This window comes from Equus caballus, chromosome 1 (assembly GCF_041296265.1).
Source record: "Equus caballus isolate H_3958 breed thoroughbred chromosome 1, TB-T2T, whole genome shotgun sequence".
Taxonomy (NCBI): domain Eukaryota; kingdom Metazoa; phylum Chordata; class Mammalia; order Perissodactyla; family Equidae; genus Equus; species Equus caballus.
This window is the reverse complement of record NC_091684.1, coordinates 31,846,609-31,873,964: the sequence shown is the minus strand read 5'-3', so window position 1 is coordinate 31,873,964 and position 27,356 is coordinate 31,846,609. Positions and strand designations below refer to the sequence as shown.

The window sequence follows — 27,356 nt, the reverse complement described above, 5'->3', positions numbered from 1 at the left end:
GGATTAATGCTATGTGTTACATGGAGTTTATCATTGTAGCTCTCCCAGTATTTTCATCTATCTGTCAAGCATCAACATATTGACAGTATTTGTCCTCGAGAGCTATAATCATGGCTGAATTTTTTCTTTTGTTAGTTTTATTACATCGTTTCTTCTTGGTTATTGTAGCAATATTAGAAAAGAAATAAAAGTAACATAAAATAAAAACACTCATAATTCTACCCTGGATGGATAACATTCTGGTGTTTTCTTTCCAGATATTTTAATATGCAGGTACACATGTAAGTACGTTTATTTTATGAAATTGAGACCACACTCTGTGTCGGGTATTTGCACCAAGGGGCCTTGCCCTGGCTGGTGCCATCCTGGCCTGGGGACACTCTCTCTCTCCTCTGGGTGGAAGTTTGCAGGCAGTCAGATCACAGAGCAGTTTGTAACCCAACCAAGTCTGCGTGCTGCATCTATAAGAAGATGTTAAACGCAAGAGCAAGATAATATGCAACCTTCTCAGTTTCCACAGAGGAAGCCTTTACCCCGGTAATCTGATGAGCTCTTTGCATTTGTCCTACGGAAAAACAGTGAAGGGCAGGACGGCTCATCGAATCTCTTGCCCTTGCCAAATGGTGTGTGGACGGGAAAATGTCAAGTGGTCCTGCTGGAAGCACTGGGCCAAGAAGAGCTCCCTCAGGGAGAAGGGGAGGGGTGCCCCCCAGGGCTCCTCGCCCTCCTAGTACCCAGACACCATGCCACCCTCTCCTCGCCCAACCTGTGTGCCCACCCAGGGGAGGGAGGCCCCAAAGCCCTCGATGCTGCTTCTGCAGAGACAGAAAAGACAGAATGAAGAGACTGACAGGAACTCCTCTTCTCTTTTGTTCCCAGCCAGCTGCAGGGAGAGGTAAGAGAGGGAACACACCCAGCGCCTGGGGGCTGTGAGCCACTCAGGGGTCCTTTATTAGTTTCCTGGGGCTGCTGTGACAAACCGGGTGGCTTAAAGTAACAGAACTTTATCCTCTCGCAGTGCTGGAGGCTCAAGGTCCAAAATCAAGGTGTCAGGGGGCACATACTCGTTCCTAAGCCTCCAGGGGAGGGTCTTTCCATGCCTTTTCCAGCGTCTGGTGGCCCAGGTGTTCTTCAGCTTGTGGCAACATAAATCAGATCGTCTCTCCATCTTCCCAAGGCCGTCTTCCCTCTATGTCTGCGTCTCCACTCGGCCTTCTCCTGTGTGTGTGTCAATTTCCCTCTTATTATAAGGACACCAGTCATATTGAATTAGGGTCCAATATGACCTCATCTTAACTTGATTACACCTGCAAAGACCTTATATCTCAGTAAGCTCACATTCTCAGATACCAGGGGTTAGAACTTCAATATATCTTTTTGGAGGTCAACTGGATTAATCCTCTTTCACTATTTTAGGTGTAACTGGAGGGATGGCTAAATAGGACAAAATTCCCACAACTCTGCTTCCCTAACACACTTCTATAACACTCAGAAAGTCTTTTTGAAGTCTCCATGGCAACTATAGCTTTGGAAAAGTCATTTAACTTGTCTGGGCCTCGGTTTTCTCATTTATTAAATGAGCTAAAGCAGTGACTTTCAAAGTGTTGGCCTTGACACCTTGGTGGGAACTAAGTGTCATTCTGATGACCATGAACTGACTCAAGAATGCTCACCTTTCCTGTGGTTCCTACAGGTGACTCACACACATGGTCCAGGGACTTTCCTCCTCACCTACAATTAAAGGCTATTTGCCAGTAATCCACAAAAATCTGATATTCATAAACTAAAATTAGCATTTCCAGGGTTTACTGAGGACTCAAAGTTGTTATTTCACACTGCGCTTTGTTAGTGCTGTCCTAGTGACCTGGGGAACAGCAGAGCAGAGCCCTGCTTGGTCTTTTTGAGCCATCCTCTCATCTTCCAGTGCTGTATCAGACGACGTTCTGCTGTTATTCATAGGGTTTTCAGGGCCAATTTTTTTGGAAGTGGGTGGCCAGGTCCTTCTTCCTGGTCTGTCTTAGACTGGAAGCTCCACTGAAACCTGTCCACCATGGGTGACCCTTCTGCAAATGGTGTGTGGACAGGAAAATGTCAAGTGGTCCCGCTGGAAGCACTGGGCCAAGAAGAGCTCCCTCAGGGAGAAGGGGAGGGGTGCCCCCCAGGTATTTGAAATCCTGGTGGCATAGCTTTCAGCATCACTGCAACAGGCAGCTGCCACAGTATGACACCTGATAGATGGGTGGTGTGGTTCCCTGACCAGGAAATGAACCGGGGCGCAGCGGTAAGAGCACTGAATCTTAGCCACTGCACCACCGGGGCTGGCTACGCTGTGCTTTATCCACAGGCGGAATTTCTCCAGCGTTTGGAAAGATGCTTTTTTAGTTAGTTCTTCAGCAGTTGTTTTGAGCTGTTGTGGTTTTCCATTGCTGTTATTCATGCTTTTCATTTATAAATTACTATTGATTTTGTGCACTCGTCGTCCATTTTAGTCTGATGAGCAGTTTTCGGTTTGTCCTAGAGCGTGTATTTTGGCTTTATAAAATTGTCCGCTATCTAGATGTTATATATAAATGAACTGCTGTTCAGTAAGTACTCACTCACACACCCCTATTGCTAAAGGAGATACGGACCTAATCCCTCACAGTTTCCTTATATGCTTGAGTGACCAGCCCACCTAGTGTGCCCAGACTGAGGGTTTTGCCAGGATGAGAGTTTTCCCAGTTTTGTGAAACTTTCAGTGCTAAAACCAGGAAAACCTGGGCAACCTGGCACAATTGGTCACACTGTTATTTGGGGACACTTCATTGCTTGCCTGTGGATTTGTGCTATTCAAATAGCTTTCATCTTATAATCAAGATTAGTATAATAAAATTGGTAGGGTTATTTTTTAGACCATACGGCATTCATTTATAATATAAAATGGAGTGTATAATGTCAGGTTCTTCTCTTTTAACATAAACAGGAAGTGAGTCGTGTATGTCGCACGTTCTACAAGCTCAATGCAACAAATTCATTCGGCTCCTCTGCAGTGCTCAGCTCCTTCCCCTAAACCCTGCCCCTCTAATTACCAGACTCAGGACAGACGTGCGATAGGTGGGATGTTGGTGCTCTGCAGCCCTGCTCAAGTGGGCATAGTCAGAAAAGCTTCGGAATCCCTGCCTTCTGCCGGGCATTCAGTCTTAGCAGCTTGAGCCTTTTGACTTGCCTTTTTTCCCATCACTGGGAAAGGACTCATAAGAATGTTCCTCCCCTCTCAACCCCCCGCAGCCTCTGGTTGCAAATCCACCTTGACTTAGCTAAGGTTCTAACCGAGTGCCGAAAGTGAGAGGCCCGGCCTTGTGAAGCATGCTTGGAGGTCCTTGCGGAGAGTTCCCTAAAGGGCAGGTCGTTCACCCGCCCTCGGGAGGATTTCGATATTGACATAGACTCCTTCGGGTAGCGTTCAACATGGATTCTCTTATTTGGCTACATTGTTTTACAGGAAGTGGGGAGGGCAGGGAAGGAGAGTGGCTGTTTGTTCACATGTCCATCTTCAGCATGTCAGGACTCGAGTTAGGGGCTTTGGCTTTTGACAGTTTAATTTAGTCCTCACAGCAACTCTATGAAGTACGACTGACCCCGCTCCGTAGATCAGGAAACCGCCTCAGCCTGACTTACCTCAGACTCTGTTGTCCCCACCACGCCCTGCATCCTCTGAGATCCCAAAGAACTCAGCACTTCGCTCACCTGAACAGAGGTCGCTTTCAAACTGTGAAAGGGACAGAAGCCTTAAAAAGCCCAAACAAACAAACAAGAGGTTGACAATTTAAAAATAAAACCAATTCGTCCTCAGCTTGGAATGGAAGCTCCTGACGGGTCCATCCTTAGAAGTCATTGTTCTCAATTTACCCCAAATCCTGACGACCCTTCCTCCACTATTCTGGGTGCATTTCAGGCTATGCCGGCTCATGCGGCATCGTGGCCGCCATAAAAGGTGGATGACCCGTCGATGGGAGGCAGCTTTCCACCCACCTATCACTTCCTTTTCCCAACTGGAATGTCTTTTCTAACACAAACATTTTCTGCCTTATATTTCCAGGGGAGTTGTCCTTAAGAGTTGGTAGGCGACCGTGTTGTGACCTGATTTCTGCTCAGCCATGAGGTTTTTCTGTCCCCTGGCAGGAGACAGACACTCAGCATTCCAGACAGCTTTAGTGGTGGGATTGCTATTTATTTAACTGCTAATCCCACTTATGTGAAATTAATTTACTCTACGATTATAACTCACCCAGCTTCCTGCCCTGCCGGGCTCCTATAATTTACACCTGACTGCTCCATTGTGCTCCTGCTTCCTGGCTAAGGGTTGGGAGCTGGGTCTTGGGGTGACTCACGTTAGGAGGTCGTTTATGCAGAAGAGAGGTTTTCTCATTATAGACTGAAGAGGGTTACTATAAAAGCAGTGGTGGTTTTTAAATTTTTTCCTCTAATAACCAGTTCCCCTTTAGTCCATCCCTTTCCAAGGAAGTTTGTTTACTATTATTAAACTTCTTCCTGACTCCAAATATGGTTGCTCCAGTTCATACAGTGTGCAGAGGAATCTCTGGCTTCTCAAGTCAAAACTCAGCCCCTAGGTTCCCATCTGCCTCGATCCCTGATGAAATGTGGGTCAGCGGCATGGTCCCAAAGCAGGTGCTCACAGCAAAGGCTTCCGGGCTGCTCTTGGAATAAAAGGCTTTAGGGCCCATTACTTACAAGGTTTTACAAGCATCTCTGAGAAATAGCAGGACTGCCAACTAAAGCTCCTCAAATCCATCCCCCATGGCCAGGGTCTCTCGCCTTTATTCTGCGGGGGTGAATTAGGAGCCATTGGCAACAAGGCTGCTGGTGACAGGATTCTTCTATACAGACCAGAAGGAGTCACACTGGCCTCCTGCTGACACTCCCACATTGAGCTCCTGGCCTGGACAGTTAATTGGGGGTGATAGTCTGAAGATCTGGTTCCAGCCTCCTGAAGACAATGTCCCAATTCCTACCTCATTTCTATCTCTGAACAGCTCATTTGGGTATGCTGGGAGAGAGCCAAGGGAGGGGATGAAGGGGGTCCTGAAGCTTGCCTTGGATGGTCTATGCCAACACTGTGAATGTGGTCACTTAAGCAAGTTAAAGGGCTGGACGCCCTCCAACATATGTAAAGACCCCAGCATCTTCTCAAACAAATTCCACATTGGCTGTAGAACGGAGCCTGCCTTCTGCCGGGCATTCAGTCTTAGCAGCTTGAGCCTTTTGTCTTGCCTTTTTTCCCATCACTGCCTTTCACTAATCCTCTTCCCATTCAACTGTGTGCTCCTGAGCTCTCTGTCCTTTCCCACCTCCCTGCCTTGGCCACAAGGCCTCCTGGAGGAACACGAAGGCCCTCCTCATCCTTTTCTCTCATCGAGTCTTCTCCCCAGAGTCTGGGGTGATCTCACTCTAGCTCCAGTCCCCTCTGCTGGAAGAAATACTTCCTGACCCTACCTGCTCACAGGCAGCTCGTCTTTCCAAATTCCACAAGAGTGCTCTGTACAGATTCCTACGGAACTGGAGATCTTAATAACCCCTATAGCGTGTTCTTCATCTCCCCTCACTAGACTGTAGATGCTTTGAGACTAGAGACCATCGCTTCACATTCCCAGATAGCCCTACACACAAGTAGTCAACATTCAGTGGGACTAGCTGATGACGCAACCACGTGTCTACTAGTTGGATCCAGAGTGGAGCTTCTTGCTTAGAACATGACTGTTGGTGTCAGAGAGCCCTCAGTTCAAATATTGACTGTGTCAACTCTCAGCTCTGTGACCTTAGGCAAGCTATTTAACCTCATTGGGCCTGTTTCCTCATCTGTGAAAACAGACACTCAGTGTACTTGGCTCCTGGATTTGTTGTGGATACAAGTGAAATAACGCATGTAAAATGCATGGTTGGTGCAGTGCCTGGCACAGAATCAGGACTCAAAAAACAGCAGCTGTTATTATTATCTGATTCTTTTTTGGGCTGGTGCCCAGGTACCTCTGTCACAACAAGATTCAACAAATAGCAAATTAATAGAGATGTTGGTTTCGGGGGAGCGTCCTGGAGAGAACGTTGGAGTGAGTTTGGAGATCCAACAAGGAGAAAAATCAGAGGTTAATTCAATCCTATTTCTCCTAACTTTTCAACAGACTAGTTTTTAGCTGATTCTCCAGATATTGCAGAGCTTTTCCCAGAGGCAGGTGAGGAGTGACTGTGCATGACTCTAAAAACCTGTACTTGTCACCTGACCTTGAATGCAACAAACAGCCCCCGAGGAAGGTAGCTCCAATTACAGTCATGGAGTTGGAAGAGCTCTTTCAAGGCAAATTGATTTATTGGACCAGAAATACAGCTTACCAGCCCACACACAGATTCTGCCTTTGGCAAACTGCCCTGCTTGCTTCCTTCTCTCTTGCCCTGATATATTGATCTGCGGGAGTGAGTTGGTGCAGCTTATCGCGGAGGTGTGCATATGTGCTGCTGTCTCAGGCAGGAACCTCCCAGCTGGGGAGCATCTCTCTGAGGGATCTCCAAACCTGAAACTTAGGGGAGTCTTGCTCCATTTCTTTTCATGGTGCCTTTAATTTCATTCCTTTGCTTCAGGTGTGCCCAGAATGTTCCAGAGTGCCTCTCACCGGGCAGAACCCTCTGTTTCTGAGTCCAGTGACACGTTATTTTGTAAGGAAGGAAGGAAGCTAGTCTTTGTTGTCTGCCTCATGCTGGGCAAGACATCACTATCCCTGGCTGGTCAAAAGAAACCGAGACTCAGAAAGGAACTTTCCCAAGGTCACATGGCGGTAGAGTCAGGATCTAAACCCAGATGTGTCTGACTGATGGCCTCAGTGATGGCTGACTCCAGACTTAGCTCTACTGGGAGATGGATGGCTAGCCCGGGAGAGATGTCCAGATCACAGGGTCATTTTAAATGGAAATACTTTCAAATCTAGGGGCACAATTTCAATCCATATCATCAGACATATTTTGTACCCATCACGTGTGTCGCTGTTTGGCTTCCCTTATATTATCTATTACTGTGTAACAAATTACCACAAAGTTAGTGCCTTAAAACAAGACAGATTTATTATCTGTTTCCACAGGTTAGGAGTCCGGCCAGGTTTAGTGGAATCCTTTGTTTAAGGTCTTGGAAGGCTGAAATCCAGTCGTTGGCCAGGACTGCAATCTCATCTGGAGGCTCAACTGGGGATGCATCCATTTCCTTGCTCATGTGCCTGTTGGCAGCATTCGGTTCCCTGAGGTTGCAGGACTGAGAGCCTGAGTTTTCTGCTGGCTGTTGGCTGGATGCTGCTTTCAGATCCTAGAGGCTGCAGAAGTTACTTGCCATGGGGGATTCCCAATGTGGCCACCTGCTTCCTCACAGCCAGCCAGGGAGAGAGAGATTCTTGCAAGGTATCATTTTTGTGACATAATCACATATATCCCATCACCTTTGTCATATTCTGTTGGTTAGAAGCAAGTTACAGGTCTTGCCTTCAAAGAGCGGGGATTGCACAAGGGTGTGAAAACCAGGAAGCAGAGACCATGGGTGAGAGGCACCTTGAGGGTCTCTCCACCACATCCCTCTTGTCCTTTCTGCTTTCTTCTCCTTTCTTACCCTCCTCTTTCATTTTCCCATCCTAGTCTAGTCTCAGATGTAGGGCTTTGCCAGTAAATAAGAGCTTTCCAGTAATGATGTTAATAAGTACAGTAGTCTCCCCATTATCCACACAGGATGCGTTCCAAGACCCTGAGTGGAGGCTTGAAAGCGAGGACAGTACTAAACCTTACAGTAGTCCCTTCCTAGCCTCAGTTTTGCTTTCCTCCTTATTCGTGGCTTCAGTTCCCCGTGGTCAGCTGTGGTCCTACAGCGGGTAACTGAAATCGAGGAAAGAGAAACCGCGGATAAGGGAGGACTACGGTAATGTCACCTTGCACCAGGCACCAAGCTACTTTTCTTTTTAACTTTCCGTTGAAGAATAATAAGAAAACTGCAACATTCTAAACATAGAGCTCGATGAACGTTTTGGAGGCTGAACATATCTGTGTAACCATCGCACAGATCAAACAGCAGGCTATTACCAGCACCCCAAAGTCCTTCTCAGGCTCCCTTCCAGTCCTTAACACTCCCAGAGGTGACTCTCTAACAGTATAGAGTACTTTTGCCTGTTTTTGTACATTTTATAGATGGAATCCTACAGCCTGTATTATTTTTTGCCTGGCTTTCTTGACTCAACATAGCGTTGTGGTGTGTGGCTCTATGTTGTTCATTCTTATTGCTGAGTAGGATTCCATTGTGTGACTGTGCCACGGCCTACTTATCCATTCTACTGTTGGGGGCACTGGGTAGTTTCCAGTGTGGTGGTATTGCATCGGTGCTGCTATGAGCAGTCTGGTTTGCGTCTCTTGGTGAACACCCGTAAGCGCTTCTGTTGGATGTACACCTGGGAGTGGAATTCTGGGTCATAGGGTACGCCGACTTAGGTGGGCTATGTTTACATACACGATCCTTCCATCGCCTCTGTGAGGAAGGCATCACAGTGCCTTTATGCACAGCGGCATTTGAGCCAGACCCACACTCCTCCAGAGGTCCTGAGAGATCAAACCAACAGAGGAGAGAGCGCAGGTCTGGCTCCAGCGTTTTTTCACTATTGACAACCCTCTTTATTACTTTTTCTTAAGAGACCCATTGTTTTGAAAGATTTCTGCGTACCAAGCTACCAAACCAATGTCGTTTTCTCCGTATAATTTAGCTCATCTTCCAGTTCTCCTGCGACTCACAGACACGTCTCACCAGCCACGGAGCTGCTCATCTGACAGCCTGCAAAACCAAACTGACGTAATTTCAGATAAAACCAGACACAGTCCAGGTTTGGGTTCACCCCTGCAGCCCCCTCACAAGAACCCAGGATTTCTATTGGGCTGTTGAAACACTGAAAACACGCCACCCTTCTCCTTTGTGCTGTTAAGGGAACTGAGTTGAGGGAGATCCCCAGTCCTCCACCAAGGGAATCCAAGACTCAGACCGTGTCTGAAATTCTCCCATTTATGATCGATAAATGTACATTAATGCACAAGTAATTCACAAATCATTTGGACTCGGTCTAAATCATCATTTTAAACTAAATTTCAAAGCCCCATCCATTTACTTTGGGCTTGTTCTTAAACTAAGATAGGTTATATGAGGATAGCAAGGAATATTTTCCAAATCGCCACCAAGTGGCCAGAGAGACTTCAGGCCATTGGCAGCACCTGAGTGTACTGGGTTCTTTCCCAGCTGCCTCTCCGTTTCTGTTCGTCTCCATCTCTGTCTCTTTCTCAGTGTCTCTGTCTGTATATGTATGATATATATGCATGATACACATATGTTTATGTGTATATCATAAAGATATCTCTAACATATATAAATATATACATACATATTTATCAGAGGCAGAAAGATATCTATCTTTATATCTCTATAAATAAAATCATGATCTCACTGCATCTTACTTTATTAGCATTTTTGCATGTGATTAAACAAAGTAATTTCAAAAACATGATTTTTTAAAAATTACTGTTTGATATTCCATCGTATGCAGTTGTCATGATTAACTAATTTTTTATTTTGGGACATTTAAGCTGCTTCCAGTATTTTGCTATTGCAATAACACTGCGTGAATGTGCCTGTACCTCAGTCCTTGGGGACGTCTCTGATACTCTCCTCAGGCTCCGTGACGAGACGTTGACTAACCCCCCAAATGGGTTGGCTTTGGGATGTTCGCTTTTCTGTCTCATTATCAAATACAAATTTTTGCCACTGCCAACAATGCACGAGAGTATCTTTTCTGCCCACACTGGTCATTTTCTATTACAAGTAATTTTTCTCAATTTTATAGGTAAAACATCATAGCTTGGTTTTAATTGCGTTTCATTGATTCCTGGTGAGGTTAAATATTTTTTCAGATTTGTGTCCATTTGTGTTTCTCCTTATTTTGCCTTGTGCTCCTTTTTGTTGCACATTCTCCCACTGCCCAGCGAAAGCCGCCCTGTGCCCCGTGCTCGGGAAGAGGCACGCTCCCGGCTGCGTCTCTGCCTCCACTGCGGGAGTCCTATCAGTGTCCCACAGAAGAGCTCAATGTTGTCAAATGCTTTGCAAACAGAACATGTGTCAGAAATATGCACTCTCGCAAGGCCGGCAGGTGGCCTGGCCAGCCACATCTGTCATTCCTACACCTGGGACGCCTGAATTCCTCCTGGAGCTGTAAACCTCTCATCTCACCCGGACTCCAGACACCACCACCCAGGGGCTGTCAGAGCAGGAGGGGCTGCCTAACGACCTAAGCAGGTGAGGTTCACGTGCCTCGGAGGAAGTGCTCCCCACCGCCAGGGGAGATGGGCAACCACAAATCAGGTGACAAGATGGCGCTGACCTATTATCCTTGTGAGAGTTTTATGTTCTGAAGTCGGCAAGGGACCCATTGCCTGATCCATGGCCGATCTGCAGGGTCGCCACCTTGGGGAAGCACGGTCCCCCTTGCTCAGGGGATGGCATGCTGGGGGCTTGTAGGAGCCAAGGCCCCCATAGGGCCGAGGCCTGATTGATCACGTGTCTTGGTCTGGATCAAATATTATTTTCCACAGACATGAGACAGAGGAAATCACCAAACAGTGGGCAATTCTTCCTCTCCGTGAGAAAACTGCTCCTTCGGCTGTTCCCGGCCTCCTCCGAGTTCCGCCTCGTTGGAGGGAATGTTGTCTGGACAGCAGCTGTGCCCTGGGAGATACCATAGTCATTCCAGTAGGAGCAGATAGATGTGAGGAAGAGGCGCTTTCCCGCCTTCGCTGATGCTCATTAGCAATCAAGGCCAAGGCTGAACTCAATGTCCCATAATAAATGATGGGACATCCTTACAAGAGAATGTTAGGCAGCCATTACAAATAATGTTTTCAAAGAATATTTATGACACTAAAAAATGCTCATGACATGAAGTAAAATGAAAGGAAGAAAGGTGTAAAATCCACTTATAAAATATAGAATATGATCCCAATTACGTAAAAGACTAGCTAGAAATATTATAACATGATAACCAGCATTATCTCTGCAGGGGACACTGTGTGTCAGCTTTATGTTCTTATTATATTTTAAAAACTTCCTACATTAAGCATTTGTGACTTTTGTTTACCAAAAAAAAAACACTGATATTTTGAAAGACCAGATGTAATTTGCCCCAGCCTGCCGAGGATTTTACAAGTTCCGTGTGTTACTCAGTTCTGCTCCCTCGATGTGAGTGTTGGGAACGGGTGTGCCGTGATGGGAACAAGGCAGCTGCCTTCCCAGAGGATGAAGACACGGCTTACTGAGACGCTAGCCCGCACTCGCCCTCAATCCCACATCTTCCTGCCTGCCTCCTTCCTTTCCTTCCTTCCTGCCTTCCTTTTCTTTCTTTTCCTTTCCCTTCTCTTTCTTCCTCTCTCTCTCTCTCTCCTTCTCTCCTCCCTCCCTCCTGCTCTCTTTCTTTCTTTCAAACATTTTTTTCCCCTTGGGCCCTGGGAAGTCTTTTGAGAGAAGTAAATCCTAGAACTCAGACCAAGACCAAATTTTCAACAAACTCAAAAAGTTGGCTGCACCAGTGCTGGCGGGGGCGCGGCGGGGGCGCGGCGGGGGCGCGGCGGGGGGGGGGCTGCTTTGGCAGCTCTTCTCGTGGAAAAGTCTTGGTGGACGCCGAGATTGCTCTGCTCTGCCCTAGTCACGCTGCTTTTCCATTCTGGGTGCCAGGTTAAAAAAAGATATTGAAAAGTCTGCCTTCTGCAGAATACAAAATGACAGCAACAGCTTCACCAACAATATTTGCAGCGAGACCACCACCATGTACTGAATGCTCACCGTGTGCCAGATACTGGACTAAAATATGACCTGTTGTCTTACTTGATCTTTAAAATAAGTCCTTTACAGATCAGAAATCCAAGTTTATTGAGGTTAAGTAATGAGGTGGGTATATCTGAAGCTGTATAAATTTCCCTGGGGAAAGGAGAGAGGCGATGTCCCAGGGCACCTTCCTGCTTCTCTCTCGATGGGACCCTCGGGACCACCACCTTGGCCTGTGGGATTGGAGAAGCTGGCTGGGAGAGCTGCATCACCATGGGGACATTTGTATGAATCTTTCTGACGGAGTGTCAACCCATCTCACTTTAGAAAAATGCAGGTTGATGTGGAAAGATTTTAGTGATGAGACAGGTATGGCTTGCTCGTGGGAGGTGACAGGCTGAATGCTCCAGAATCAGGATGTGGCCTCCCAGATGGCCCTCAGCTGCACCCACTTTCACTCACCCTTGACTGCTGTTTGCCTGACTCTGACAGTTCCGACGGCTTGAGGTGCCAAGCACTGTTCAGGGTCGTGGCCCTGTGGATGACTTTGTGGGTCACTGGGGAATTAGGTCCTTTCTTATACTTTGCCAGGAATGCAACAGCAGTAGATTGGGCCTCACCAGGGCAGCGATCCCACCAGCTGGTGGGGGCCCCGCAGGGAGATGGGCACGCTTGTCGGTCGAATGGACTCTTTGGAGCTGATGCTGTAGGGTACTGAGTATGCCAGATAGGATTACCCCACCTATTGTGACATCGTCATGTGTAATTACACAATGATGACATGTTACTTATTCTACTAATACATAGAAAAATGCAAGCTATCTATGTAAATTGTTGTTTTTAATAAAACAAAACCGGTTCACCCTGAAGTCAAGGGCACAAGGTTAACTATTACCGAATGCATCGAGTACGTTTCTCCTAAAACAGCGGCAGGAGCTTGAGGACTTGTCTGCCTTGAGCTGTATCCTGGGAAGCTGACCCGACGGGGACTCAAAATCTCAAGGGTGAATTCTTCTTCCTGGGTCGGAGTTGCTTCAAGGTCACATGCTCTTGAGGTCCCTGAAGACCATGTGGGCTGCATTGCGTCCAGCAGCTCCCATGACACCTCCTCCTGGAAGGGAATCTCCCATGAGCCAAAGCTGCACTCAGAACCCCACTGGGATCAGGGAGCCAGCGACAAAGCAGAGCGGGGATGCTTGAAGGGTGGTGCCGGGGCCGTGGGCATCGGAACCACCTGGGATGCCTGTGAAGACAGATGCTGGGCTCCCCCACAGGCTTCCTCCATCAGAGCTCTGTGGGGGCTGGACGTACGGTCCAAGTTAGTGCCCCCCTCAGGCTGAGGGCCAGCGTGCTAGATGGTGAGACTCTCAGCACGGGAAGCTGAAACACAGGCTAAGGGGGCCGGCCCAGTGGCGTAGTGGTTATGTTTGCACACTCTGCTTCAGTGACTTGGGGTTTGTGGGTTCAGATCCTGGATGTGGACCTACAGCACTCATCAAGCTATGCTGTGGCAGCGAACCACACACAAAATAGAGGAAGATTGGCACAGACATTAGCTCAGGGCCAATCTTCCTCACCAAAAACAAAACAAAACAAAACACAAGACTAAGGGTTTGAGGGGGAAGATGTGGAAGTCCGGATGCTTTCTGGAAGGCCGAGGTCCACATAGCTCAGAGAAAGTGTCAATATGAAATGGCAGCCTCGGCGAGGTCAGCCAGGCTCGGAATAGGTGCAGGGAAGAATTTTAAAGTTGAGAAACTGAACTTTATGGATCCTTACTGGTGTAAAATACGGAGGGGGAATTTAGGGACATGGTTCTCTCACAACCCCAAACTGGAATCTGGAGAGAGGCCTCTGGGACATATCCTCGAACCTCATGGGGGGAAGCGTGGGCTGCCCTGAGGGTGTGGCCAGCCTGGCAGAGGCCACGGCTGTTTGTTGACTGGCGCAACTGAGAGTTCTGAAGGTGGGGCTGGCCTGTACTCGCGGGAGTCCCGCGCTCCTCTCGCTCTCTCCCTGCCTCCCTCACTGTTTCTCCTGTTCCCCTATCTGCAAGCCTGTGACGGCCAGCCAGCCCTCGCAGCCCACGCAGGGTAGTGGGAGCGAAGGTCACTCACCAGGATGGGCCCCACTTCCGCAGAGATACAGGCCCTGGAGAGGGCTGCGGTAGCCGGAGTGCAGGGGCACGGGGCGGGCGAAGTAGAGCTGGTCCAGGGCCATGGCGCAGTGGAATATGTTCTGCAGGAAGGAGGCAGGGCCACAGTCGTTAACATAGGAGTGCTCGGGTCTTTAATGCCTTTGCATATTTCTTCCCCTCCCCTGTTCTCTGAAGAAGGTTCTTCTCCTTCCACATGGTTTCTTGGGTTCTTACGGTGCAGAAAGGGGAGGGGAAGAGAGAACAGGCGCATGTGCTAGGGCTGGGGGTGAAGTGTTCCAGAGGCATTTTTTCAGGGAGAAAGAAGGGTGGGGAGCAGCTTCAGAGTGTGAGGAAACTGAACAAGAGAGAAAAGGGAGATTTTAAAGATTTTGCTGTGGACTATGAATCTCCCTCACTCTGTTTGAAAAATAGAGGAATTTGACTTGTTTTGGCTGCTGGCACATGTTTCTTTGGCCAAGACACCCATCTGAGCCTGGACCATGGGGTCCAAGCTCTAGTAGAATTCTAGTAAATGGCAGACAAGGGGCACTGGGACCCCAGCTCAGTTCTGGTCCACTGGCCTGCGTCAGACCAGCCGAGAAGGGAGCAGCGTGGGACAGGAGCAAGGTCAGACCGGACAAGGAGACCAGCATCTCCTGGAGGTCACCAGGGGGATGTTCTTCCTGCTGACCCCCAACACGTCCCAAACCGAGCTTACCCAGCTCCTTCGAGCCTGCTCCTCTCCCATCTTCCCTGCCTCAGTGGAGGACACGACCGTCCACTTCTTGGCCTCTGGGCCAGCTCCTGCGCATAACCTCCGTCCCGACCTCTGCACGCACATTGCTACCAAGACTTCTCAATTCTGCCTGCCCTACGCCTTCCACATCCATCCACTCCCTTCCCTTTCCACTGCCTGGCCTCCTTTACTCGACATCTGGACCAGTGCCGTCCAATAAAAATATAACAGGAGCCACATGTGTGATTTTAGATTTTCTAGTAGCCACGTTAAAAATTAAAAAGAAACTGGTGAAATTATTGTCCGTAACATACTTTATTCAACCCAATAGATCCAAAAGATTATCATTTCACCATGCAATCAATATAAAATTAATGAGACATTTTACACTGTTTTTCGCGCTAAGTCTTTGCAATCAGGTGTGCATTTGACACCTGCAGCACATCACATGCTGGCCTTGCCACGGTGCAGCGATGCACAGCCACACGAGCCTAGGGGCTGCTGTATCGGGCCTGGCCTCCTGCCTGGGCCCCCTGCCTCCAGTCTCAGCGAGGCTGTGATAAATAGAAGGCAAGTCCCAGGACACACTGCCGTAGGGAGGAGAGCTCCCTCTGACGAGAGCCAGGTGGGAGAGGCTGACATGGATGCCCAGACACAAGGGCCACAATCCTGGTGACCTTCTCAGCAGGAGCTGTCTTTCCTGTCTGCATCCCCTCACCGTTCCTCCACTCCCCAGATCTAACCACTTCTCTGTCCCCTCTCCATGTGGTCTCTGCCGCTGTTCTCCCTTCCCGATGAAGGCTGGCTATGGAGGGCACTGCCAGGGAGCGGGGATGCAGGGAGAAGAATGTGATGAGGGACCCCCAGGCTTATACTCACCCCTCCAGGAAGCCCGAAGATTCTCTCCAAGTCAGGCGGTGTGAGGATGTCTCTGCCCAGCACAGAGCCCTTGAAGCCGGGGGCATAGGCCTCAATGCAGTCAAACACTGGGAGCCCAACGGCAGGGAAACGAGATGGTACCCGGGAAAGAGAGGAGGCACTGAGTGTGCAACTTGGCAAATGTACTAAAATTCATTAAACTGCACACTTAAAATGGGCTTATTTTATCATATGCAAATTATATCTCAGTAAGGAAAAACAAAAACAGTCCACAGGCAAAGATATAATTCAGTACAAAGGCCTATGAGTCTCAGGCTAGTCCAGCCCCCGCACTCTTTCCCACCTCCTTACCCCAACCCTAAACACAAAGCTCCTTGTCTCCCCTTGAATATGCAAAGCTTTCTTCACCTCATTGCTTTGCTCAAGTTGTTTCTGTTGCTTGGAAGGCCCTTTGTTCCTGGGAAACTCCTATTCATCCTTTAAAACCCAGCTCAACTGTCCCTTTCTTTGGAAAGGTCTCCTTCTCTCTCTGGCTCACAGCTTCCTCCTTTGGCTCGCACAGTATGTCATACTGTCAGACTGCTTTCTTTATGAGTGTCCCCCACCGGACTGTGAGCAACTTGAGGGCAGGAGCTGTGTCTTTTTGACTTTCCTAGCCCAGTGACTGAGACCAGCAGGAGTCACTGTGTTGACTTAGGCTCCCTTGTGTTGGCTTCCCTCCTTTTGGGACAGGACCTGCAGGCGTGAATCCTGAACGGGGCAGTGGGGAAGGGGAGGCTCCATTCAGGCCACTGGCAGCTCCAGAGACAGGACAGTCTGGCCCTCTTTACCTTTGTCCGCATAAGCGTTCCTCTCCTGCTCGTCCCAGACCTTGCCCCCAGCCAGTGTGTAGGGAGTGTACTGAGTGAAGAGGGAGATGACATGGCAGCCGGGGGGAGCCAGGGTGGGGTCCAACGAGGAAGGGATGCAGAGCTCGATCATAGGCCTGTGACACGGGGAGGAGAGGGGGTCAGGCGTGACGGGCAGCAGCTGCCCGAGGGAAGGGGCTGGGAGCTGCTCTGAGGTGCCGACGTCTCGGGCACAAAGTGCAGGCCTGAAGGAGATGAGGCCGGGCTGACCATCTCTGCAAGGCCATGGTGGGTGCTTGCTGGCACGGCTCAGCGGCCACTAAGACGCCAAGAGCACTCCTGAGGAGCCCCCCACCCCCTCTGAATGCGTGGCCCGTCCCCACCTCCCCCACCACATGGCCTGCCTTCTAGCCAGGGCCTCAAGCGTCTCCAGGGTCCAGACAGACAACACGAGCCAGCGAAGGGGCCAGGCCCAGAGCAGGAGCTCTGGCGGCAGGTTTCAACCCCTCTGCCCCTGACTGAGGAGCGTTCCCGGGAAGGTCGCGCACAACAGAGCTGCTGGGGCTGCCTGCACCCCACCGAGCTACCACCTGTTTCCCGCTACGCCCTCCCCCGGCCTGAAACACCTGCCCTACGTGGAGCACAGTCACCCCCTGATCCCCAAATACGATCATCCCTCAAGGTCCCGTGAAACGCCCCTTCTCCCTGCAACCCTCAGTTGCAAAGTTTCCCCTGAACGTGGATGTCCACTAAGCATCTCAAATGTAACTTGTCCAGACCCGAATGCCCGTGTCCCCTGAAACCTGCTCCTCCCATACGCTTTTCAACGAAGGGAAACACCATGTTACGGCGGTGCCTCTTTTATGCTCACACCCCACTTCCTGTCCAACAGCAAATCTTGAAATACCAAGTATTCTCATCACTTCTGCTGCCCCCACCCTGGTCCAAGCCACCGTCCTCTCTCCCTTGGATTCTGCAATAGTAACCAATTGCAACAGGTGGCTTTTTTATCCACGTAGTGGCTAAAATATAAGTCAGGCTTTGCACAAACTTTCCTGGAGCAAAAGCCAGGAGCTGTTGACAAGGCCAGCAGGATGCAGCAGCTGCAGCTCAGACCCCACCTCCTACCCTTCACTCCAAGGTTCTTTCTCCAGCCACTCTGTCCTTATCCTAGTGCCTCCAACATAGCAGCACACTCCTGCCCCAGGGCCTTTGCACCTGACTTTCCCTCTGTCTGGATGTTCTTCCTCAGATATCCACAAGACCTTCAGGTCTCTGCTCAAATGTTATGTTATCAGAGAGGCCTTTCCTGACCTCCTGATAAAGACTGGCAAACCCTCCCCTCCCCTGACCTATTTGTCCGCATGTCATAAGTGCATGTTTGTTGACTGTCTTGTCTCCACCATAGAAGGGCAGCAACCTGAGGGCAGAGACCGTTGACTTGGCTTGCTGCTCTGTGCCCAGGTCCCTGAACTAAGCCTGGCCCAGCGTAGGGCCCTGAAATATTTATGAACGGATAAGTGGACTTTGCCCTCTACCCTTCTCTCAGGGCACACGTCCTCTCTACTTCATGCTGTAAACATTTGTGTGCCTGTCCTACAATAAGCTTTGTGCCCGACCCCCAACTCCCCATCACATATCTAATCCAGAGCCTGGCACAGAACAGGCTTTCGACAAGTTTCGGTGGACAACCGACAGTTTGGAAAGATGCTTGCTCCTGCAACATCCCTGCCTGTCCCCAGAAGGATGGAGATACAGCTGCAGTGGCAGGTGGGAAATGCTTGGAGCAGTTCTGTGTGAAGGTGGCTTATCAGAGGTAAGAGAGGACATGGAGCAGGGTGATCCAGTGAGGGTGCGCCCTCTGATGGGCCCGGAATCAGAGAAACTCCTGTTCTCTCCCAGGAAGCATTCTCTCCAGTTCTTCCCAAATGCCAGCGCTGTTCTCCCTGTGGTCCTCCGCCCCTCCTGCTAACCAGTGACACTTGGTGGAATGAGTCCTGGTCGTCCCTGCCCTGGCCCGCAGAGTTCCTGCTAGGATGCACTTTCCATCTTTAGAACTTAGGTTCGGATTTAGGCAGATCCTAAGTCACTGTGAATGTCTGACCCCAGGAGGAAGAGGGAGTCCCCGTCTCTGGACAGTCACCCCACTCCCTGGCCCATGTGTCATAATACCCCAGGGACACAAAGCCCAGGGTCCACCCACCTGTGGGAAGGCAGGCCACCCACGGCGTCTTCAAAGGCCTGATGGAGGAGGAGGGTGTCTTCACAGTTCAGGTGGATGGAGCACTGGTGATGGGGCAGCGGCCGGCCCCCGGGAGCACTGGGGGCCGCCAGGAAGTCAGGCAGCCTGTCGACAGCCACTGAGGGACCAAGGAGGAGGGTCAGGACCAAAGGCCTCTGTCCTCAGTCCCCTAGGACCCCCCTTCTGTACCCATCTCCCTGCTCATCCGAGTGGTGGACTGAGAAGCAAAAGTATGAGAAAGTGTTTCCCCTTCAAACTGGGGGGCAGGCTGGAGGTCAGGGAATAGAGAAGCTGATGCAGGTCAGCTTTCCCCAGATCTGGAGATTTCTCACTCGGACAATGCCCAAAGAGCTCTGCAGTCTGCGTGCCTCTTACCGTTGATCTTGGTAACAGGTGACCGGGTGTCCAGCTGGGAGATTCTCTCCACAAACTCCTCAGGAAGCCACTCCTGAAAGAAGGTTCCATGAGAGGCCTGGGGATGGCCCAAGGGGGCTGCCTTCCTCCTTTGCGCAGACTGGTCCCTCAACCTCTACCACCAGAAATCCTCTCCATCCTTCAGAGCTCTGCCGAACCACCTCCTCCGTGAAGCCCTCCTGGACCTGCTCCTGCTCAGCGCTAACCACTTCTTCCTCTGTGCTCTGCCAGCCATCCTGACTGTAAGCGGCCCACACCAACTCCTGCTTGGATATGGCCTGTGGGCTGCAGGCCTCTTTTCTCCTCTGGTCTGTAAGCTCTTGGAAGTCTTGATGAGCTCAGAATTGCCTTAACAAGATGCTTTTGAACTGATGTTTGTTGAATTTTATTGGTGGAATCACTCAGAAAAAGTTGTGCTTGTCCCCAAGAATAGTCCCAAGAAGGGTTGGGAGCTCCATGTTCACACACAGATTATCATATCTTTTGGGGACAAGGCAGGTGTGGACAGTTGCAAAAATTGCCCCAAATTCTCACCCCTCCCTGTATGCATGCCCTCCCACTGCGACTCTGGGCTTGGCCATGAAACAAGGCCAATGTTAGCAAATAGGAAGCAAACAGAAGCTGAAAAGCACTTGCCTGATGGAGTTTGCTCCCTTTTGCCCTCTGCCAGTCCCTGAGAACGTGCCTGGACTATCGCGTTGGAGGATGAAAGACACATGGAGCGGAGCTGAGTCACCCTGGTCATTCTGGCAGAAACCGTCCTGGACTAGCCACAGCCAGGGATCCCCCCGGCACACGAGTGAGGCCAGCCAAGATCCACAGGGCTCACGAGTTGACCCACAGCTGATGGAGATGCATGAGTGAGCCCCGATCAGCTGAACTCTCCAGCTCCGTGTGCTAACTGAGTATTTCTTCCCCTATGCCTGGAAGCTGTGTGGTTGGTTGTTATGCAGCATTAATACGGCAACACATCATTGACACAGACAGTGGACTTAGAGTTGGTCAGAAGGGAGAAGGCAGCATAGTAGGAAAGTTGTAGAAATAACTCTGGGTTGAAAGGCAGACCTGGGTTCTAGCTCTGGCTCTGCCAACTGCCAGCTGCCTGGCCTACGTCGCCTCACGCCCCTCTCCCCTGTTGCCACCCGCTTGTCAGGGAAGGGAGAGAGGCTTGCATCTCCCAGCCTGACGCAGTCCTGGCTCCCTCGATGCCCCCATTTCCAGCCCATCTGGGCAGACATCTTACCTCACCCCCAGGGCCTCACCTGTGGCGTCAGCTTCAGGAAGGTGATCTGCGGTGACGCGTTGGACAGCACCACCTTGCTCCTCACCTCTGAGCCATCTTGCAGCACGACTCCTTGCACGTGCCCGCCGCTGCTCACCTGCACCTTGGCCACCGTCTAGAGCCCACCAGCATGAGGCCCCAGAAACGCCCAGGAAGGGAAACGCAGGTTGGATCTCGGGGGCATCCAGTGCCTGTGCTACTCTGAGGCTCTCGCAGCTTCCTCGTCCTGAACCCACCCTGCCGAGCTCTGCAGGCCCTCCGCGAAGCCCCAGCCCAGCCCCTCCAACGCGAAGACTCAGCCCAAAAGTGGGTGAGCGGCCGCAAATTCAAAGGGGCTGGCAGAGAACTGCGACTTGGTGGACAGCTGCTCAGCCACTAACAGGGGGCATGAGCTGAGCCCCTTGATTCTGAACCCTGTCTTGCCCATCAGTAAAACGAGGGACCTTCTGAATCTGAGGTTTTGTTCCCTCCTGGGATCCTTGCCAATAATTGGGGTGGAGGCTAGAGGGGCCGTTCACCTTTTCAGTGAAGATACTTGCTCCATGCGCGGCGGCTGAGCTTGCGATGGCAGCAGAGAGAGCACCCATGCCACCCTGGACGTAGCCCCAGGCCCCCTGCATCCCCTCCAGGCCTCCCATGACATGATGTAGCAGCACGTACCTGAGGAAAGACCATCAGAATCAGTGGCTGGAGGTGGGGTTTAGTCTCCCCAGAGTTCCAGGTGCAAACACTCCTGTCCGTCTTGTACCCTCTGCCCCCTCGCTGCCCCCATCCAGCCCTGTTTCCCTAGCCTTTCAAGGAGCTCTAAGCTCTTGTAAGAGCCCTTTGCCTCCCTATCCCACATTCTCTCTCCATGCAAACGTTGTCTGTGTGCAGACCTTAGTACCAACAATGTAGTCAGCTCTTTCCTGAACTCCAGCCCGTATGTCCAGCTACCCACGGATATCTCCATTTGGATGCGTTTGGGGCAGGCATCTTAAACCCAGCCCCTTTTCCCCATTCCCAACCTGTTTCTCCTCAATCTTCCCCATCTCAGTGATGGCACCTTCAGTTTCCAACAGGAACCCAGGGTCAGTCTTGACTCCCACTAGCCCGTCACCACCTACATCTAGTCAAGCCTGTTGACTCTGCCTCGTAAAGAGCTTTCGGAAGGCCCCGCTCCCTGCTGCCTCCTCCCTGGTCTGGGCCACTCTCTTCTCTTCCTTAAACTGCCGCCGTCACGTCCTCCTGCTTGGACCAGCTTCCCCACTCTCTTCTCTGCAGACCTTTCTCCCCACAGAGTCTGGAGCCTGATCTCAAAACCTGGCTATGCTTCTGTCACTTCTCTCCTTTCAAGACTTCACTTGCTCGTCATTGCTCTTAGGGTAATGGCTAGTCTCTGAAAATGGCCTCCAGGGCTCCCGCCTGCTCATCAGCCTCATCCCTCACCATGCTCCCCCTCGCAATCCACACTCGTACCAAATGGAGCCTCTTTCAGTTCCTTGAATGGCCCACATGGTCCCTTATCAGCTCCCAGCATTTGCACATGCTGTTCCAGCAGCCTAGAACCCCTTCCTCCCTCGTCTTGTGTTTTCCTAATTCCTCCTGCCCTTGGGGTGTCAGATTAAACGTCTCTTCCCCGTGGCGGGCTTCTCTGACCCTGGACCAGTTGTTTCTGCCGTATTTCCCCTATCATCACACTCCTGGACTCTATCATCATTGCTTGCTCTGTGTCTGACGCTCCTGTTAGGATTTCAGCTCTGTTTGCTGCCGTATTCCCAACACCTAGCACAGGCAAGTGCTCCCTCAATATTTATTGAAAGAATTAATGAAGAAACAAATTACTTAAAGGCGCATTTCACAAATGGAGCAGTTGCTAAGCCTCCCAGACACCCACAGAGAAAAGGACGGGAGGCCCCAGCTGGAAGATCTAAATTGGCTGGTTGATCACAGAGCTTGGCCAAGGTGTGGCAACTGCTGCCAAGCCCCCTTTTCCATGGTCCTGGGGAATTTGGAGCTGGCTTAAGTGTGTTGAAAAACCACTTCCAAAGGGTGCTCTTATCCCTAGAGAAAAAAGCCACATTGACAGCCTCTAGCTGCATCTCCTGGTGTGCTGGAAAGGTCCCAACACTTGGCAGCATTCTCTATCCCAAAACACACACTCTCACACATCCCTCCATTTCTGCTCCTACAGGGGCTCATTAAGTCACACCACAACCACAGACTGCACTGTGTCTGACTGCCCCCTCCCGGATCAGGCTGTCAGCACACCCCCAAACTCACAAAGGGAAAGGCAGCTTCCCACTGATACAAAGGTGTGTGTGTGTGTGAGTGTGTCCTGGAACCCAGGGAAAGGATCACGGGAGAGAGAGAGGGGCAACAGGGCTTCCTGGGAGGGGAAGAGAGAGAAAGAGAAGTGAGCGAGAGAGAGAAGAGGAGGAGGAGGGGAAGAAGACACTCATGTTGAGATACCAGTGGGAGGTGGGAGAGAGGCTTTTCTTACTGAAGAGTAGAGAGCAGTGGCCAAGAGGGAAGATTTTGGGTAAGGGGAGGCGACTCGGGCTGCACATCAGCTCTGCCACTTACTAGCTGTGTGACTTTGGGCAAGATGCTTCCCTTCTCTGAACCACTGCTCTCAGATGTAGCTTTGAGGGTTAGGTGAACGTGTACGAAGTTCTTGGCTTCGTGTCTGGCTCACTGGGGGAGCTCAGTGAATGACAGCTGTTGTTATCACTCTTGCTGGGGAATTCGTCCCACGGCTGAGCCCTACCTCGTCTCCCTCACTCACCCACTCCCCGGAGTGTGGGGACTCGTCATGGCTCCAATCACAGCATCTGTTGCTAGAGTGGCTTTTAGAGGCTCGGACTCAAACCACTGATCCAGCACCTGGGGCAGAAAAGCAGCAGGGAGAAGGGCTTAGGGGCCTCGAGAGGAGAGGCCCCTCACTGCGAGCTGTGGCCTGAGGCCGGGGAGGCTCTCACCTTGGTAATTGGAGCTGTGAGGACCTGGTAGTACTCCGGTAGCTGGGCGCCCAGGATGCGGCCTAAGACAGAAGATCCATGAAACGTAAACCGTGACAGGGAAGGAGGGAAAACTCTGATCTGTAATATCTCTGCACCTGTTTACCCGTAAAATGGGAGTAATAGTTCACACCCCCAAGAGATACTGTGAGGATTAAATGAGATATGTAAAGCATTTGCAAGTCCATAAGCACTTCAGACATTTCAACTGTCAGCATTATTTTTGGAAAACTTAACTTCTACCTATTCCTTTACTTTGAACTCTGTAAGGTCCGTCCCCTGGGAGGCAGCTGGCTTGGCTAAGCCCTTCCTCTGATGCTGGTTCAGACTATCTCCAAGAGTGACCCAGCAGGAAGGCCTGGGGGGCAGGGATCCTGACCTCTAACCATTGTAGCCCTGTGCCTAGTTTAGCATCTGGCACACAGCAGTTGCTCAATAAATGTTCATTGCACGAAGGTTTACTGCATGTTTATTGCAGGAAGCTCTTCGGACTGGCGATCTGAGAGGGAATGTCTATTTCTGACATTTGTGATAGATTCTGCTGGCTCTGATCCTTCCCCCGTCCCTGTATCCACACACTTTGCCATGTAACTTCAGCGCCTCCCACCCTGGCTGGGTTGACTGCCCTGCTCCTTGATTCTGGACTCATCCACGTGATTGCTCGGCTGATGGAATGTTTGCAGATGTGTTGCAAACACAGGCTTGAAGACATCAGGGCTGGCCCTTGGTGCTTCCGCCATTGATGACGGACGAAGGCCATGCCTGGACGCTGCTGCTTCCAAGAGGAGGATGAGAGGCACCTGCAGCAGAGCTGCCTCAGCTGATCACCCCCAGCCCCAGAGACATGTGTGAGACCAGACCAGCTCAGCTGAGCCCAGCTGGGATCAGCTGAATTGCACAGATGAAATAAATGTTTATTTTTATACACCATTAGAGTTTTGTAGCTGTTTGCTATGCAGCAATTTCGTGACCACAGCCAACTGATTTAGTATTTTTCTAGAATATAGCAGCTAAACTGGACTTTATACCCTAGAGAAGTGGTAGAAAATAATAGCACACTTGGTGAAACTTCCTTTCGCATATCCATGGCAGACATCACTAATTGATCACAGAATTTTTCCTTGATGAGCCCAAATCTGGAATCCTTGTATGGGGGCATCTCTTCAAACTCTCTTGGCCCTTATCTCTTATTCTAGCAACGCTACGGGGAGAAGCTCCACCAGGCTTTGATCAGCTTCACACAGCGCAACCCAATGGCATCTCACCTCAGACCTTAAGACGTGCCTCTTCCTTTCTTCCCTAGGGCTTCTCTGCACCATGACAGGACACTCACAGGAACCCTCTTGGCACCCATGGGTGCACAGCCCAGAAGTTAATGCCTCTTGTGGGAGTTAATACCCCATGGGGCAACCTTTGACCCATGAGGGACAGAACTCGATGGATAAACATTTCCCCTTTCTTCTCTTGGGAATGGTCCTCATGTCCATTTCCCAAGGCTTCTCAGAGGGTCCGCCCAGGATCCAGCACCTGTCACCCACAGTGGTGGCCGGCATAGTAACACACCCTGGTACTGACTCGCCCTCCTTCCAGTTTCACTGCTCCTTCGCCTGGGATCACCCTTCACAATGAACTGCTTGCACATAAGCCTTTGTCTTGGGCTCTGTTTTCAGGGCACGCCAGGCTGACCTTCTCACTGAAGTCCTCCAGGCAGTCCCTATTCATTAGAGGTTCAGGCTTATGTCCCGTCATTGAGGAAATGGGCTCAACTACGTGCAGGGCCTCCCACGCCCTGATGCCTGCTCTTCGGACTTACCTGCCTGCAACAGGGGTTTGAGGGTGGAGAGCGACTTGAGCCTTTGCAGCAGGGACCCCCGCTGGAAGGCCTCCATGTCCACGGGGGCTGTGTCCAGCAGAGGGTCAATGGCTAATGCCAGGCGATTCATGAATGCCTCATATCTGGGAAAGGCCTGCAACAGAGCACAAACAGGGCCCCATTGCCTAGAATTCCCCACGCTCTCGCTCCATGCTGCCCCCGTGTGGCCTCGGCACCTCAGCCAGGCCTTGATGGCTCCTCGGGCCTCTGCTCAGCGTGGCTGTGCTGAGTCACCCCCAGTTCTAGGTCTGTGTACTGAGGTCAACACTACGAGGTCCGAGAGAGCCTGGGAAGTAGGAGAGCCACCGGGTGGTGGCAGGGACAAGGGTTAATGGTGGCCAAGACCAGTCGTCAGCCACAGAAAACTGGCAAGTGTCCTAGGATGTGGTCTCTCTGATAAACCAAAAACCACTTAAAAGTTTCTTCCCTTTGCCCTGTCTTCTCCTATATTGCCGGTAAAAGTGAGCTCTCTTTCCCTGTTTTGCAGCACGCTGTTCTTCCCTGGTCTGCAAATCTCTCACGTCCTCTTGTCACAAGCAGGAACAGAAGCCTGCAGCCCTTCAACCCGCAAACTCCCACAGCAGAATCCATCTCGACAGCCTGGTTAGGACACCCCCTTCACTGGACATGTGACAGGAGCAGGATGGATGCCTGTGTCACTGGAGGCTCTAGCTTGATTCTTAGCCCAGAGCTTTTAATTTGGGGCCCATCTACATCTACGGATATACCACTGGAATTTTAATAACTGTTGCATGAAGAAAAGTTCCATGTTGAAGCGCCCTGGAGAAGTCCTGATAAAAATGAGGTTGAACAGCTTTCTCTGTAGCAGGCCGTTAATATGACAACGGGCAAAGACAAAACCAGAACTTGGCTTCCTTACTTTCCACCATGGGATGTGGTCTCTGCTTCCTGCTCCTGTGGTCACCAGCATGCAAGGCCATAGCCACTGTCCTATAGGCCCCGGGACCCAGCCTTGTCCTTAATCCTCTCTAGTGCATCTGAGACAGTTAGAATTGGGAGGGAAGGGTGTAGGCTGTGGTCCCCAACCCGCTGCACAAAAGACTCACTTGAGAAACACTTGTAAAAACAAAGCAAAGCTCCCAGGTGATTCTGATCGTCAGCCAGGTTCGGAAACTGCTGGTTGAAGGGATATGCTGTGTGCCTGTGGTTCTCTTTGTTTTACTCAACACTAGATTAACATGACGAGAAGCACTGCACATTGATTGTATGAACCTAGGTTCTTCCTATAAAAATGTCTCCACCAAAGAAAAGGGAACCCTCACACACTGCTGGTGGGAATGCAAACCGGTGCAGCCACTATGGAAAACAGTATGGAGATTCCTCAAAAATTAAAAATAGAAATACGGTATGATCCAGCTAACCTACTACTGGGTAGTTATCCAAAGAACTTGAAATCAACAATTCAAAGAGTCTTATGCACCCCTAGGTTCATTGCAGCATTATTCACTATAGCTGAGACGTGGAAGCAACCCAGGTACCCATCGACTGATGGCTGGATAAAGATGTGGTACATTATATACAATGGAATAGTAATCAGCCATCAATAAAGACAAAATCATCCTGGTTGCAACAACACAGACGGACCTTGAAGGTGTTATGTTGAGTGAAATAAGCCAGACAGAGAAAGACAACACCGTATGATTTCACTCATATGTAGAAGATAAACAAACACACAGACAAAGAGAACAGATTAGTGGTTACCAGAGGCAAAAGGGGTGGGCACAAGGGGTGAAGGAGCGCATTTACATGGTGATTGACAAATAATAATATACAACTGAAATTTCACAATGTTATAAACTATTATGACCTCAATAAAAAAAAAATGTCACCACTAAGATAGGAGTTAATGCTACGTCTTCAGCTTGTATCTAGGCTTGGTACAAAAAGTGTCCATTCAAAGAGTCTTTTTATATCTGTAAAACCAATCACACCAGGCCCATTACGGTCAGTGACTCATCTAGACGAAGCTACCCAACAAATTCCTCATAATGCAATCCCAGGAAAAAAACATGCCTTCTCCATCAGAAGTGTGTACTTCCTTTCACCAGACCTGCAT

The 27,356-nt window shown here is 50.3% G+C and overlaps 1 protein-coding gene across 1 annotated transcript in view; it reads right to left on the bottom strand.

The window, feature by feature from the left end:
- Positions 1-12,692: 12,692 nt before the first annotated feature.
- The window catches only part of PYROXD2 (pyridine nucleotide-disulphide oxidoreductase domain 2), a 28,152-nt gene continuing 13,488 nt past the window's right edge, over positions 12,693-27,356 (bottom strand). Inside the window, exons 6-16 of the mRNA XM_014733192.3 lie at positions 25,220-25,373; positions 23,368-23,429; positions 23,175-23,272; positions 20,926-21,067; positions 20,388-20,522; positions 19,087-19,159; positions 18,673-18,829; positions 16,452-16,606; positions 15,622-15,728; positions 13,987-14,107; positions 12,693-12,980 (exon numbers count right to left, since the gene is read on the bottom strand). Of these exons, the coding sequence (XP_014588678.2) occupies positions 12,910-12,980; positions 13,987-14,107; positions 15,622-15,728; positions 16,452-16,606; positions 18,673-18,829; positions 19,087-19,159; positions 20,388-20,522; positions 20,926-21,067; positions 23,175-23,272; positions 23,368-23,429; positions 25,220-25,373 (1,275 nt within the window). The 3' untranslated portion in view covers positions 12,693-12,909. The remainder of the gene's footprint in view (positions 12,981-13,986; positions 14,108-15,621; positions 15,729-16,451; positions 16,607-18,672; positions 18,830-19,086; positions 19,160-20,387; positions 20,523-20,925; positions 21,068-23,174; positions 23,273-23,367; positions 23,430-25,219; positions 25,374-27,356) is intronic.